This window comes from Nannobrachium achirus (assembly GCF_963921795.1).
Source record: "Nannobrachium achirus genome assembly, chromosome: 10".
In the NCBI taxonomy this organism is placed as follows: Eukaryota; Metazoa; Chordata; class Actinopteri; order Myctophiformes; family Myctophidae; genus Nannobrachium; species Nannobrachium achirus.
Window position 1 is genome coordinate 60,510,952 of NC_137819.1, and position 16,075 is coordinate 60,527,026.

General features: G+C 42.9%; 1 protein-coding gene across 1 annotated transcript in view; it reads right to left on the minus strand.

Moving 5' to 3' along the window:
- Positions 1–4,222: 4,222 nt before the first annotated feature.
- Positions 4,223–16,075, minus strand: part of osbpl10a (oxysterol binding protein-like 10a) — a gene marked incomplete at its 5' end in the record, with an annotated part of 278,334 nt that continues 266,481 nt past the window's right edge. The window contains 4 exons of the mRNA XM_080735634.1: positions 4,223–4,514; positions 12,733–12,886; positions 13,043–13,225; positions 14,376–14,562. Of these exons, the coding sequence (XP_080591760.1) occupies positions 4,470–4,514; positions 12,733–12,886; positions 13,043–13,225; positions 14,376–14,562 (569 nt within the window). The 3' untranslated portion in view covers positions 4,223–4,469. The remainder of the gene's footprint in view (positions 4,515–12,732; positions 12,887–13,042; positions 13,226–14,375; positions 14,563–16,075) is intronic.

Genomic DNA, 16,075 nt, shown 5'->3' on the forward strand with positions numbered 1-16,075 from the left:
AACGCCACCCTTAAAGAGACACTCACATACTAACAAGGAACCCACTGTTACACTGTTAAGCTCAATTTATACTCCGTTGCACAACAAACAGCGTGTTGTTGGCTTTAAGATTAGCCCAGAGTCCATCACGCGACAGAGTATAAATTAGGCAATAGCTATGCAAACCAGTGGCATATACAGATCCTTCTCGAAAGATTTGAATATTGTGTGAAAAAGCATTGCAGATGCCATAGCACCACAATTCATAACTGACTTTGGAAACTTCCCTCTGGACTTCAAGCAACTCTGACTTCAGAAGGTTGACATTTCTCTATTATAAATCCTTGTTTCGAGTGGTCTCGAGTAATATTGTAATATTTTGAAATATGGACTTTTGATATTCATGAGCTGTATGCCATATAAAAATGTAAAATGTAACCAAAAAAGGTTTGGAATAATATATGAATGTTTCAAGAAATATATGAAAGTTTCAAGAAAATGTACTTTAACAAAATATTCGAATTTTTCGAGAATGATCTGTACTGTAATGCCTGGTCTGAGGAGCAGTAATACGTGTGCAGTAGGCTAGTATAAAGCAGAGGTACAGTATGCCATCACCATCACGTAGATACACAATATGGCACAGTGAAGTGATAACAGCACAACAGCTTCTGCTCTGGAGTTTAGGATAGAAAATATCGTCGTTGTCCAATGAAAACCTTGTACTGTATGTCCCAAACCGTTCATTTCATTATCGTTCGTATCATTTTAAAAATGATTTAAACTTGTGAAAACAGCCGATCTACAAGCACACAACGCCTCGCGGTGCAAGGTGTTGTGTGCTTGTAGATCTGCTGTTTTCACTACTTTTGTGTGACGGCCTCGTATGATGAAACAGGGCATTGCTTTGCGAAATAACGTGCAAATTCGAAACTTGGAGATACAAGGTTTCCTTCCACCCGACAACGACGATATGTATGCTAGATGCAACCAGGTACATTCGTAATACAACCAGAACTTTAAATATGACTTGATTTTCTTAAGGGAAAATACCACCTATATGTTGAAAAAATACATTTCAACTTGCTACGCTTATGTGAGAAGACAGGAAAAAAATAGATTGTCTAATTAAGTGGCATCCCATAATAATCTACTTTTTCAATAATCAAGATGATTTACTTTTGGAATGAAATGCAGTGATATTGAAAAACGTCACATCTGCTAACTTGTTATACTGCGTAACAACAATACAAGACAGCAGCATCATGTAGTCTACGTCTGACCGTTTGGTTGGTGCAGCTCATTTGCGTGTATCAAAACAACATCCCGCTTCCAGCAGTGGAAGCTTGTGATTGGCTGAACCGGAGGTAGGGAGCGCTCCGTTGTGTTCGCATGGACCGCGCGGAGGTACCGAGAGCTCACTCGCGTATAGGTTATAGGTAATATAATAGACCTACATAAGATGTTTCATAACATACAACACAAGAACACATTATAAACATTCTATATTTATAAGGTCAAGTATTCTACTTAATAATTGGGACTTACAAGAACCATTATCATAATTATAATAGACCTACATTTACAGTAGTTTAGGCATTTTGGTTTGATAAGGTTGTGGACAGAACAATTTGTCCTTGTTATTTGACTATTTTTACTTTACAGGTAATTATAATTAAAGACACTACTTCATAGTGAATTAGTGATTATAATAAATAGCCTATCATGTCATGATTGTTGTTATGCTAGATTAGATTGTGTTTATAATATAACGCCGACGCGCCTCCGTCATCTCCACCGAAAACAAGCGCTCCACCCTTGTTCCATTGTTGGAACCGGGATGTTGTTTTGATACACGCAGCTCATTTATGCCCCCTTTACAAACAAAAACCCTCGTCCGTTACGAACAATGTAGCCTAAAACGTCACTGTTGTTCACGTACTTCCAATCTTCCATGCGTCCTTTAGGTTGGCATGGATGTTAAGCAATACATCTAGGGCTGCAACTATCCATTCTTTTCTTAGCGATTTTTCTATCGATTACTTTTTCGATTTGCACACAATAACAGAGAAGCAATATCCTTTTAACATATCAACGAATCCAATGGCCACTAAAACGTAACAGTGTTCTACTTCGTCGCAGTGTTGCACACAAATGGAGGAACTATCTGATCTACAAACTCACTAAGCATCACGGTGGGATATCGCCGTTGTCGGGTGAAAACCTTGTATGTCCAAAACCGTTGGTTTTGCATTTATGACTTTAAAAATGATTTAAACTGGTGAAAACAGCCGATCTACAAGCACACAGCGCCTCGCACCGCGAGGCGTTGTGTGCTTGTAGATCTGCTGTTTTCACTACTTTTGTGCGACGCCCTTGTATGATGAAGCAGGGCTTTACTTTGCGAAAGAACATACAAATTTGAAACTTGGAGATACGAGGTGTCCACCCAACGACGACGATATGTTGTGAGCTTTTAGATTTTTTGCCTATAAACACTTGCCCAAAATAGGGCAATTAATCAATTATTTTATTGAATAATCTATTAGCAATTATTTGGTATAATAATCGACTAAATTGCTTAGTTCGTTTAACCGTTGCAGCCCTAAACACATCCTCTAGAGGGCAGTTCAGAGTCAAAAACAAACATGGGACGGCTGAGGAGGTCAAAGAGGTTGTAATAATGCACCGTTATGAAAGAGGCCAACGCAGAGGGAGTGTTGTGGTCAACGGCCATCTGTGAGGCCATTAAAACATTGTGACATGAGGAGGATAGGGAGTTATTTTCACTATTATCACCATGTAAAGATACATCTTTGTCATGTCTTGCTTGAACTACATCTAGCAGATCAGTGGTTCTCAACCAAGGGGGGTCTACAAATTAATTTGTTAAGTTAGTTAACTTAAAGGGCCAGTTCACCTCTGGGACAACCAGATCTTATTTTATTGTTGTTTGGGACACGATCAACACAATCAGAGTGATATTTTAGTATTTCAGCATGAATGATGATGCATTTAGCATCATATGAGTCATCATGCTGCATCATATTATGCAAAATGCATCATCATTCATGCTGAAATACTAAAATATCTCAAAACACAGATTGAACACAAAAAATAACTCTGATTGTGTTGATCGTGTCCCAAACAACAATAAAATAAGATCTGGTTGTCCCAGAGGTGAACTGGCCCTTTAATGTGCAACATTGTTTTCTCACTCAACAGTAAACAAACCAACAAGTTTAAGTGTATAGAGGGTATCTGCACATTTCTAAAGTGACAATTTAAGGAATTTTTAATACCTCTAAAATGACAAATTAAATATTGGTCAAATTGTCAAATATTAGAGGCAGAAATTGTGAGAATAGCTGATCTACATGCTCACAACGCCTCGCAACGTGAGGCGTTGTGAGCATGTAGATCATCTATTTTCACAATAGAACTGTGTTATGCAAAATGTAATGCCTCAACTCTTAGTGCTTTTAGGGTGGGAGGGTCCCCAGTTAAAATATGATTATTTGGGGGGTCGCGACCTGAAAAGGTTGAAAACCACTGTAGTAGATTGCGGGGGCTAAAATACCCCCAGAATTTCCGGTGGTAGAAATTTGTGTCGTCCATATCGGCAAGCTTTAAGTTAAAAGTGCACAGACACGATTAACTCAAGAGTACTGACACAAGGCTCTGCATAATTTGAGCATAAATGAGCCGCTTAATTATACTTAGGCGTACAATCAAATGAGACAGGGGTCGTTCGACAATATTGATTCTCAACTGAACATACGTCATTTTTGTTGAGCGAAAGATTTGTAAGACAAAGTATGCTGTATGTCGTCACTGTCGGGAAGAAACCTTGTATCTCCAAGTTTGAAATTTGTAATATTTTTCGCAAAATAAAGCCCTGCTTCATCATACAAGCCTTTTGCAAAAAAGTAGTGAAAACACCTGATCTACAAGCACACAACGGCTCGCGGTGCGAGGCGTTGTGTACTTGTAGATCGGCTGTTCTCACTAGTTTAAATCATTTAAAAAATAAAAAATACAAAACAAACTGTTTTGGCCATACAAAGTTTCCACCCGACAACGACGATATGTGATCCATAGTGCTTTGTAACCCTGATCACTGCTGAAAGAGAGACCGCGTCGTTTGCGACCACATTTGCCGTTAATCGAAAAGAAGTCGTACGTAAATGGGGAAACACGGGTGTCATAACTGTGCGTGTGCAAAAAAGGCCTTGGCAAGGTGAAAAATAGAAACACTCTACTTTGTATAGTAATACTATTATAGAAAATGTATATTTTCCCCAATTACCCCCCCTAAATCTTTGTTGTTGTTTTTCTTTTACAGTGGAGGCGCTCTTTGGCACATTGTTCCTCACGGTGGATCTCTGGTGTCAGAGTCTATAGCGTTGATCTGAGGTCTGTGGATCAGGATCTCCTCAGTCCTGGGTTCTGTGGTCCTCTCCCGTCAGATCCAGTGTGCTGTCCTTGGGTCAGGTAGACTTCCACAGAGGATTGTTGTAGATCCAGACCTCTCCCTTTTAACAAACAGAAGAGAACATGATGAATGGCTTCTCTCTAGAATAGGGGTCTTCAACAGGGGGTCCGGGGGGACCCCTAAGGGGTCCGCTGAGTTGACGACTTGAACCCTAGTGTCCAAATTCTGAGAAGTGTAGCCAAAAAGCTCAGATCTACAAGCTCACAACGCCTCGCAGTGCGAGGCGTTGTGAGCTTGTAGATCGTCTATTTTCGGCAAAGAGGTTTGGTTTAGAGGGGGAAAAGAGCAGACTAAGTAAAGCTCAAGTTTATTAGGTAATGACGGCTCAAGTGGTTAAATATCTGAAAACACAAATTGACATGAACCCAAAATACACTGATAATCGTGCTGTCAAACAATGAAACAATATGGAATTCATGAAAAGCTTGTGGGGGGTCCCTGCTTCATCTCTCTCTCAAATAAGGGGTCCCTGGCCTGAAAACATTGAAGAACCCTGCTCTAGAACACATAACTATGTATTTCTACTTTTCACATGGTTTGGGAAATGCCCAAATGTATCCTCATTTTGGAATATGGTTGCCTCAAAACCATTTTTTTATTAAATGACGTCTCACAGTTGCGTCTAAATAATTACGCAAGCGCATCTTCATCTGCTGGATTAACAGCGGCCTTAACATTTCGCCTGTGGGATCTAACCCTCTTAGATATAGTGTATCTAGAGCAGTCCACAGCAAGATTACACGGAGTGAAAGAGGAAAACATTATTATATGGTTGGACATCGCTGATAAGCTCAAGGATATGATTCAAGAAGCCTGGCACGAGCACACGCTATTCTAAATTCCATGTTGGCCCGGGGAAAGGGGGTGGATGGGTTTGTTTTTCTTCTTTTCTTTTCTTGTCGTTGTTGTTTGAGTTGTTGTATCTTTGTACATTTATCTTGTGATTTTATTGTTTTCTTATTTTATTCATAATATGTTTGTGTAACTTTCTACATTCATGCTCTGAATAAAATAAAGAATAATAAAATAATTGATAACAAAGAACTATTATTTGTACTTTTACATATGAGACAAAATGAGTATGGTATGAAAACTTGGATCACTTGCTTGCTTGAAACAGGTGATCCAACACAGTGACAGTTCAGTTAAAGTTATGTATATGTAATTCATTATAGGCAAAAGTAGCCTTGGCCTATTATGCATGATTCATTTATACACGTCATAGAATGACATCTTGCAGCAAAAATAGCAGATCCACAAGCTCACAATGCATCTCGATGCAATATGTCGTGAGCTTATAGATTTTCTTTGCCGACAGGTAATAAGGGATTTTTCTATAATGTAATAATGTGTTACATTAAGAACCACACGTAGCCGCTCATAATGTAAGAAAGGTTCATAATGTAACAATGGCCCATATTGTGGAGAAAAGTCTTACATTGTCCAATTTTTACCTCCGTTGACAAATGTAGCAACTGTTAGCTGGTAACTGACAGATGGACGGACACACACGGACGGACGGACGGACGGACGGACGGACGGACGGACGGACGGACGGACGGACGTTGCAGGGTGCAAAACATCTCGGCCATGCCTTTTGGCCTGGCGGATACAATAAAAGATCATCATAATGTAATTATGGCTCATATTGTCATATTTATTGCGGCAGTACATTTTCGCATTTACCTTGAAAACCCAAAGCTCATGTTCGTCCGTCAGTCACGCCTCATGTCACACTCCATATATGGCCATGACATAATTAATTTGCAAGTGTGACTCACGTCAGGGCAACCACACTTGCAGATTAATTCTGTCCATGTCCCTCTTAAGCTCATATACGGAGATCCCTGATCAATATTAAGCCCATATCTGGGAATGCCCATATATGGACATATTGTGTCAGTCTCTGTTGTCTCAGCGCAACCTCGTCCTATAGCTTCTCGCCCTTAGGGCGTCTTACTGGTTACCTCTGTTGACAAAGGGCCAAGACAGAATGTCCAGGATGGTCACCGTCTCTCTGTCTGCAGGATTACGCAAAAACTGACAGACCAAATTACAAACAAACTTGGAGGGGCATCGCATTGGCCCAACTTAGATGCAATATCATTTTCATATGGGGGTCCACTGCCAGATATATACATAATATATAACTAGAAAGAATGCAAGTGGAAATTACAAGTGTGGTTGCTGACATGACTATATTCTGCAGTAAGCTAACTGTCAAGTGAAGCTCGACCAATTGATTCCCTATTGATTATTGATTGCCACTCCCATTGATTCCCTATTGATTCCCTATCCTATTGATTCCCATTCCCATTGATTCCATCAATTTCCAATGGTGGCGGAAAAGTTACCCTAGTAACCAGTAAGACTCCCTAATCGGGAGATAAGCGACCGCTATCTATCAAATAAGCAACCGTAGGTCGCTTATTTGATAGTAAGTGCGACCTACGGTCGCAATCAATAAAGTTATGTAATTTTTGAGGAGTTACCCTGCAATATCCAATGGCAGTGGATAAAAAGTCTATAAATGGTTACAGTCTATAAATGGTTACCCTAGAAGTCTATACAGTTCTATAAATGGTTACCCTAGAAGTCTATAAAGTTCTATAAATGGTTACCCTAGAAGTCTATAAAGTTCTATAAATGGTTACCCTAGAAGTCTATAACGTTTCCCTAGAACTATAATGTGTTGCCCTGTCAGGCAACCACACTAATTATAATTTAGGTTAGAGCACCACTCATATAGCAATATACATTTTTTCCAGAAAACTGAAGACATTGTGTGTGGGTGTAATCATGACAATCTAGCCACTTAAACCCTCTTCCTTAGTTGACTGGGATCCACCAGGGCTGGATGGATCTAAATTCCAAATACTATGTCATCACGCAATGACATCACAACATTGTAATCAAAACCAATGATCTTTAAAGGTAAACCTCCAAAAAAAAACTAAAATCATTCAACAACTATTCCAACAAATTAGACTATTGTTTAACAACATAATACTGTAAGACATATCCTGTAGAAATGTTTCATTGGACTATAGCTCTGAAAGAAGGAGCTAAGAATTCCCACCATGCTGCTGTGGTAGTCGGACACAAGCTGTACTCATTTGGAGCATACAACCTGAACTGGGATCAGATTGAAGTCCACATCTTCAACACAGAGTCTTTGCGTTGGAGGAAGTTGCCCCAGGTAACAAATGGAAGAGGACAAAGTCCCATTGAGGTTCCCTCCATGTGCAATGGCCACACTGCTGTGCTGGTAGAAGAAATTGTCTACATCTGGGGAGGAGGGTATCCTTGCTGTAATGTGCTTTATGCCTTTGAAGTTGACACCCACCACTGGTTCAAACCCAATATTTCTGGGTCTATTCCAGAAGCAAGGATGTACCACTCGGCCTGTGTCCTGGAGAAGGTCATGTATGTGTATGGAGGATATGCCCAGCTGCCTGGATATACTAGTGATGACATCTACAAGTTGGACACCGCCATAATGGTCTGGACTTTAATTAGCACCAGAGGCACTACACCTAGTACACCACCTGCTCCATACGGTCACTCTGCCACCATCATCGGGACAAAGATGTTTGTATTTGGGGGCTTGGGGGGAACAGCATACTACAACAGCGTCAGAGTGTTTGACACAGAGACCAACTGCTGGCTGAGCATGCCTTCTGGACACCTTCTCCCAGAAGAACGTTGGTGTCATTCAGCCTTTTCCTACAATGGAGAGCTGTACGTATTTGGTGGCTGGGACGGGAAACAGTACTACAATGATCTGTGGAAGTTCAGTCCAGAGACCTTTTCCTGGAAGCAGGTTGAGCCCAAGGGGAAAGAAGGTCCCTGTAGGATGGCTAGGATGAGCTGTTGCATGGTGGGAGGTCTTATCATCTTCTCTGGAGGATACAATTACAAAGCATACCCTCCACTCACTGGTGGCCTGTACGTCTTAGATTTAAGTCCTAGCCTGAAGACGTTATGCAAGCTATCGGTTATTCATTATGGTCTGGATGAGTCTGATCTCCCACATGACATCAGGTGGGAACTAAGAACCATGACTACCAAGCGCAACAAAACAAAATGACAGTGCACACACACACACACACACACACACAGACACACAGTGAGCCCGCTACATGAAATAAACAAACAAACAAAATGGTCTAAGCATAATGTAGCCCCCACAGTTAGTACCAGCCATGAATCAACGACAACAGCCCTGCTAATTGGGCTCAGCCCTATTAGCACGAATGGTTGGGCGTTAGACTGGCGAGTGGGAGTCCCGGGTTCAATCCCCGCTTCCGCGCATCACTACACATATAAATAAAATAAATGAGCTGTGCTATTTATGAGTTAATTTTGTCAATCGTCCCGCTATCCAATCACAGAGCGCGTCCTGTGAAGCTTGGGCAATGGAACCCTGGACGTACAACGAACTTTGAGCTGTTTGTGCCAAGATGTAGGCCAGATGTAGGCCATATCTAGGCCAGATGTAGGCCATATCTAGGCCAGATGTAGGCCATGCTTCTTGATTTTTTTCACTAGCATAAATGCATGATGCAATACTACCCTTTAGTCTGTAATTTATCTTAACTCATTTACTGCTATCCCCGATGAAACCGAAGAAACGCAGCTGTACCTCTGCTGTGCCCGAGGAAACCGAAGATTTAATATGCTTTAATCGTTATGTAACAATTAAAAGTATGATGATCGCTGTTTATCGCCGATCCAGACTGGATCGGCCCCTCGGAGAACTGTTTCCTGCCGTATTTCCGGTTTTCGACCGGATCAGGTTTCCGTATCCGGTCAGGAGGCGGGACCATATAGCAGCTTCCATTATAACACTAGCAGATGCTGCGCAGCGACAGAAAGGTATTTTTTCAATCTGATTTTTGTATCTGGAAGCTGTGATCGGCTCTTAACACGCCTGGTACATGATCCGTGCACACATCGTGTGCGCATTTCGCGCACACGATGTGTGCACGGATCCCACGTGGGACCATATCCCTGCTTCCATTCGCTTCCATGTAAACATGGAGCAATACTGCTTGGCGACAGAAAGGACTATTTTCGATGGGATTTTTTTTTAAAAAGCTGATCGGGTCTACACACGCCTGGTACATGATTCGTGCACAGTCACGAAAAACATTCCTTGGGCAAAAAACAGCCCCCATAAAACTATGGTTTAGTGATGAGTCATCACTTTTCACAGTTTTGTGGGGGCCGTGTTTCGGAAAGGAATGTTTTCTGTGCAAAACAAATGCTTGCGTTGGATTCAGAATCCCGAAGAACCCCTAGTTTGACCCCTCACATGCTACTTAAAGCATATTTATTTTTTGTATTATTTTGCTGTATAGCAAAGTCCATGAGACGCCAACTTTGATTGGCTCCCATAAGTTTCCCAAGACAATTCTGCAATGTCCCTATAGGCATGTTCTAACTGTGTGCCAAATTTCATGCTTCTATCATAAAGTGCAAGATTTGTGCACGAAACGCTCCGACTGCATACTAGTAAACTGACATGAAACTGATCACGATACTGGCCATGATATTGCCATGATACTGACCATGATACTGACCATGATGCTGTCATGATATTGACATGATACTGACCATGATAAACAATTTGAGACATTATAAGTTGCTACCTTTGTCAACAGTAAGACTTTTCTCCACAATATGGGCCATTGTGACATTATGAACTTTTCTTACATTTGCGGCTACGTGTGGTTTACTGTACCTTATGCGCTTATTTTCTTATTACATCATGAGCTGATTGAGTTCATATTACATTTAAATTGTTACATTATGAGCCGTTATTACATTATGAGTTGCTACAGGGTTCATGCATTTCAAAGCACAGATTTATTCAAAAGATCTAGCCAAAATAACTAGGGAAAAAGATCGACGTATGTGAATTTTAAGGTGAGTTTATCACCTGAAAGCATGAATAGAATAAATGGAAAATCTTGTAATAACTTAAATTAAACAAACTGGTACAGTATACTGTAGAAATATCCAGTAATACATCATGAGTCATAGTCTGAACTAAACATTAAAATTCTTGTTGTTTTGCAACGCCGATTTGGGAATGACCACAAATGGAACACGTACTGTAAGTTCTATCACCAGATGTTAGTGTCCCAATGTTGCCGTGAATAACACAAATGTTGTCGTTAAATTAAACGATCCCGACTATACTCGCGAATAGTAATATATTACTGTAACGGCGGTTATCCTACCGGGTACAATGGCGGAAGGTTCCGAGCCGATCTCCGTCGCTGATTTCTCATCATCACGGATCCACGAGCACAAAATAGTAATCCCATAACATTGAGGCAGATGGGGAATCTCATCTTTAATGTCCATTATCTCCAAACAACACTTTCAAGTGGGAGGATGGCAATAGATGCTCGCTAATAAAACACATGTTGAAAAGCTCCGTTCCGCCATTACACAACACCACGTGGACGACGAGCGTCATGACGTCATGACGCGATGACGTCAGACCGGAAGTGTTAACGCTATGGACTTCTGGCCTTCAAAATAAGAGACAGGCCGTTAATGGAGCCAGCGAGAGGCACTCTGGACATTTTAATCCGTTAATTTCTGGGGCACAGAATGGGTTAATACACGTTGACAGTGAATAGCTGTAGTTTGTGGTCAGTGTTGGGGAAGTTACTTTGAAAGCGTAACTTGTACAGTTACAAGTAACTCACCATGGCAGTAACTTGATCAAGTTAAATTGCGTTAAATTGAGAATGTACATTTGGTGTACATGAAACAAAATATAATATTCTAAAAAAAAAAAAGTCACATGCCAGCAGAAATATGCCTCTCAACCGAGTGTTATGTTTTATTTCAAAAAGGTTGACATTTTCTTTAGTAAACATCTGTGTTCCTAAAATAAAGTAAAAAAGAAAAGAAAAGAAAATTATGATCTGGACATTTGATCGTCAATCTTCACAAAACTTAAATGTCAAATTATAACTTTGCTTGTAACTTCTCGTAACTTGTAACTTGAGCCAAAAAATTACCCAAAAAGTAATCTCAGTTACTTGACGAGTTACAGAAATATGAATGTAACTCAGTTACCAGCAAGTAACAGCAAAATGTAACTTAGTTACGTAACTCAGTTACATCATGTAACTTTAACTTCCCCAACACAGTTTGTGGTGGTGTACCTCTTTGGTGAAGTGTTTGGGCGTCCAGGGTGTGTTTGTGGTGTACCTCTTTGGTGAAGTGTTTGGGCGTCCAGGGTGTGTTTGTGGTGTACCTCTTTGGTGAAGTATTTGGGCGTCCAGGGCGTGTTTGTGGTGTACCTCTTTGGTGAAGTGTTTGGGCGTCCAGGGTGTGTTTGTGGTGTACTGTACCTCTTTGGTGAAGTGTTTGGGCGTCCAGGGTGTGTTTGTGGTGTACTGTACCTCTTTGGTGAAGTATTTGGGGGTCCAGGGTGTGTTTGTGGTGTACCTCTTTGGTGAAGTGTTTGGGCGTCCAGGGTGTGTTTGTGGCGTACCTCTTTGGTGAAGTGTTTGGGCGTCCAGGGTGTGTTTGTGGTGTACCTCTTTGGTGAAGTATTTGGGCGTCCAGGGTGTGTTTGTGGCGTACCTCTTTGGTGAAGTGTTTGGGCGTCCAGGGCGTGTTTGTGGCGTACCTCTTTGGTGAAGTGTTTGGGCGTCCAGGGCGTGTTTGTGGCGTACCTCTTTGGTGAAGTATTTGGGCGTCCAGGGTGTGTTTGTGGCGTACCTCTTTGGTGAAGTGTTTGGGCGTCCAGGGTGTGTTTGTGGCGTACCTCTTTGGTGAAGTGTTTGGGCGTCCAGGGCGTGTTTGTGGCGTACCTCTTTGGTGAAGTGTTTGGGCGTCCAGGGTGTGTTTGTGGCGTACCTCTTTGGTGAAGTATTTGGGCGTCCAGGGTGTGTTTGTGGCGTACCTCTTTGGTGAAGTGTTTGGGCGTCCAGGGTGTGTTTGTGGTGTACCTCTTTGGTGAAGTGTTTGGGCGTCCAGGGTGTGTTTGTGGTGTACCTCTTTGGTGAAGTGTTTGGGCGTCCAGGGCGTGTTTGTGGTGTACCTCTTTGGTGAAGTGTTTGGGCGTCCAGGGTGTGTTTGTGGTGTACCTCTTTGGTGAAGTGTTGGGGCGTCCAGGGTGTGTTTGTGGCGTACCTCTTTGGTGAAGTGTTTGGGCGTCCAGGGTGTGTTTGTGGTGTACCTCTTTGGTGAAGTGTTTGGGCGTCCAGGGTGTGTTTGTGGTGTACCTCTTTGGTGAAGTGTTTGGGCGTCCAGGGCGTGTTGTCCTGGGCTCTCTGCCTCTCCTCTGCTCTCTGGCGTTCCTCCAGGCGGTGTTTGTGCTCGGTGGCCTCGTCGATGTTCCCCTCCTTCAGGGACTTGGTGACGTGTTGCCATAGCCGCCTGCAGGGGCGTCACAAGGGGGGACTGAGTTACTAGGGCCCAAGGTGGAGGGGCCTGGAATTATTTTATACTTTAGCTATTGAAAAATAGCAGATATACAAGCTCACAGCGCGGCACCGAGTGCCGCGCTGCGAGCTTGTATATTTGCCTATTTACCTGGACTCGGTCCGCCCCTGCTTCTCCACAGGTCTCAGGTTCTTCCTGATGACTGGCAGTTTGGTGGTGTCGATGACTTTGGTCTCTCCGCTGCTGTAGGTGAACTCCAGGGTCCCGTTCCACTCCCCCTGGGCCTTGCACACGATGGTGCTGGTCGGGGTGTGCTTCACCTCCGCTGTCACTCTGAAGGAAAAGAGGTTAAGACTGTCAAGCAGGTCTGGACATGTCACTTTCAGCTGTTAGGGGTTAAGTGCCGGGACGTGCTGGCCATTGGGAAAAGCGGGACAACTCCCGAACGGCCGGTTCATTCTCGGCCAGTCGGAAAAAATTTAACTGTTTGCACAAAAGTGCAAACAGCCGATCTACAAGCACACAAGGCCTCGCACCGCGAGGCGTTGTGTGCTTGTAGATCTGCTGTTTTCACTAGTTTAAATCATTTTTTAAATGATAAATACAAAACAAACGGTTTTGGACATACAAGTTTTCCACCCAACAAAAACGAAATATAGGCCTAATTCATGTAATTGGCCCACTGACTTGTCACTTGTCATGATCTGAAATGGCAAATCTTTGAGTAGCAGCAGCGCTATAGAGAGAGATCTCTCTCTATATAGCGCAAGGAGGGCCACTCCAACTCTTTTTCCCGGGCTGAATCAGGGGCCCAGCACGTCCCTGGTTAAGTGTCTTACTCAGCAGGGGTGTCGCACCAAATTCTGGGCCCTGGGTACAAGGATTCACTGCGGGCCCCCCATGAATGTTCTTCATAGGGGGAAGGGGTTTAACCCATTTAGACTGGGAACGCATTATTAGGCATTATTTGGTGCTGCTATGAAAAATAGCAGATATACAAGCTCACTGCGAGCTTGTATGTCTGCTATTGAAAAACCTATGTTTCTATGTCAGTGGTGCTCAAACTTTTTCATGTGAAGGACCCCCAAAATTATATGTATTCGGCCACGGACCCCCATCTCAAAATATTTAGTTCCAGGGACCCCCCAGAAGCAAAATGTGATGTTCGCTTAAAAAAATACATATATTCAAAGATTTGCACACATTTTCACGGCTAAATTAAATAGCAGAACTACAATCTCACAGCGCAGCACTCGGTGCCGCGCTGTGAGATTTTCAATTGCTAAAGTATAAAATAATTAAGGCCCCTCCACCTTGGGCCCTAATAACTCAGATACTGTCCTGTTAAAAAAATAAATAGTGAAAATAGCAGATCTACATGGTCAGAACACATCACAATGTGACATGTTGTGAGCTTGTAGACGGGCTATTTTCGTTATTCCCTAAAGAAATGTTTACACATTGCCGAGACAGACAGACTGACCTGTGTACCTTCCCCCCGTAGAAAGGCTTGGTGTGGAAGGTGACCGCCGCAGAGTATCCGCTCTTCACACAGTTAATGGAGACTTTGCCCCCCAGCTCCACCCAGGGCACGGTGAGGATGGAGCGCGCGTAGGCACAGGGTAACGTGAAGACGTACTCCTCGTCGTGTTCCAGAAGACACAGGACACCTGGGAGGAGACAAGAGGCACAAGGACACGCTGCAGATCAGGCAACGTGCACACATAGACATTAAAGGGGGCTTGAGCCCCTGCCCTTTTACCCGTCTGCAAAAAGTGCCCTCTCCGGACCATGAATGCCAGTTTTTACTATGGTGAAAGAAATGCAAATGCAAATTTGGATGCCATATCTGAAGGTGGCATTCAAGAGAATTGTCTCTCCTGAACTTGAATGCAGCATCTTATGTTGAAAGAAATCCCCTCTCTGTGTAGAAATCCATTCCATATTGACTTGATTATGTATGCGATAAGGTCTTGCTGCGCGGTCATTATGGCTTATATGGACACTTCGGGCTGATAATTCCCCTCGGCTCCGCCTCGGGGAATTATCACCCCGTCGTGTCCATATAAGCCATAATGACCAAGCAGCAAGACCTTATAGCACTTATTACCCGGCTAATACATACAATTAATAATTCGACTCAAAATTTAAAACAAAACAAAGTATTTCCTTGTTTACAGACAGCTGAAAGTGCGTCCCCTCCGAGCAACACGGTCGCCTTGGAAAACAAGGAAGTGCTGGTCAAATAGAATCCATTTTCTGTTACTGCGTCGTCTATTTCTCGCCTCAAATGGTTTTTAAAACATTCTTCAGAGCAACGTTTGGTTGTAAATGACGCTGTGTGTTTGTTTACATGGCTGCCATGTTGGATACGGCACTAAAAACACAGCGCAGCCTGAATGCAGCAGCTGCTCTGAGCCTTTGATTAGGCAGCGGTGAATTATAGAGCGGAGTGGTCATTATACGCTCATAATTCACCGCTGATTTCAGCGCTCCACCAATCAGAATCAAGCATTCAACCAAGCCGGGTAATAATATTAGTTCAGTGTGGTATCAAGTAGAGTTCTCAAATTCTGCCCGAACCCGACCATACCTGACCCGACCCAACGTTTTACGGGCCGGGTAGGGCCTAAAATGTATGCTAACTTGTCGGGCCGAGTAGGGCCTCGGGCCGGCCCAGTTAGGGCAGGGCCTTAATTTTCAGGCCCGTTGAGAACTCTAGTATCAAGCAGCGAAAATAGATGACATCCAAGCTCACAACGCGTCGCGTTGTGAGCTTGGAGGTCGGTAGTGATGCGCGGGTCAGGTTTTTTTTTTTCATAACCTGCACCACAACCCGCACGGAACGTAACCCGCCCGCCCCGCCCGCGCCGCAGAACAAAATAAATCAACGAATCTGCCCGCCCCGCAACCCGCATTTAAAAAAAGGATGGTAGATCATTTCCACAATAGCTCATCTTTATACGGCTCTTCTAAGTACCCTTTAGACTAGTTTTCAACAGCTCTAAAAATTGCATCTCAACCCAAAATGACCCAGTTGAGTTGAAGCCCAAGCCCAGTGGTGGCAAGCTGACACTGACACAAACGATAAGATCAAGCTGACACTGACACAAACGATAAGATCAAGCTGACACTGACACAAACGATAAGATCAAGCTGACACTGACACAAACGATAAGATCA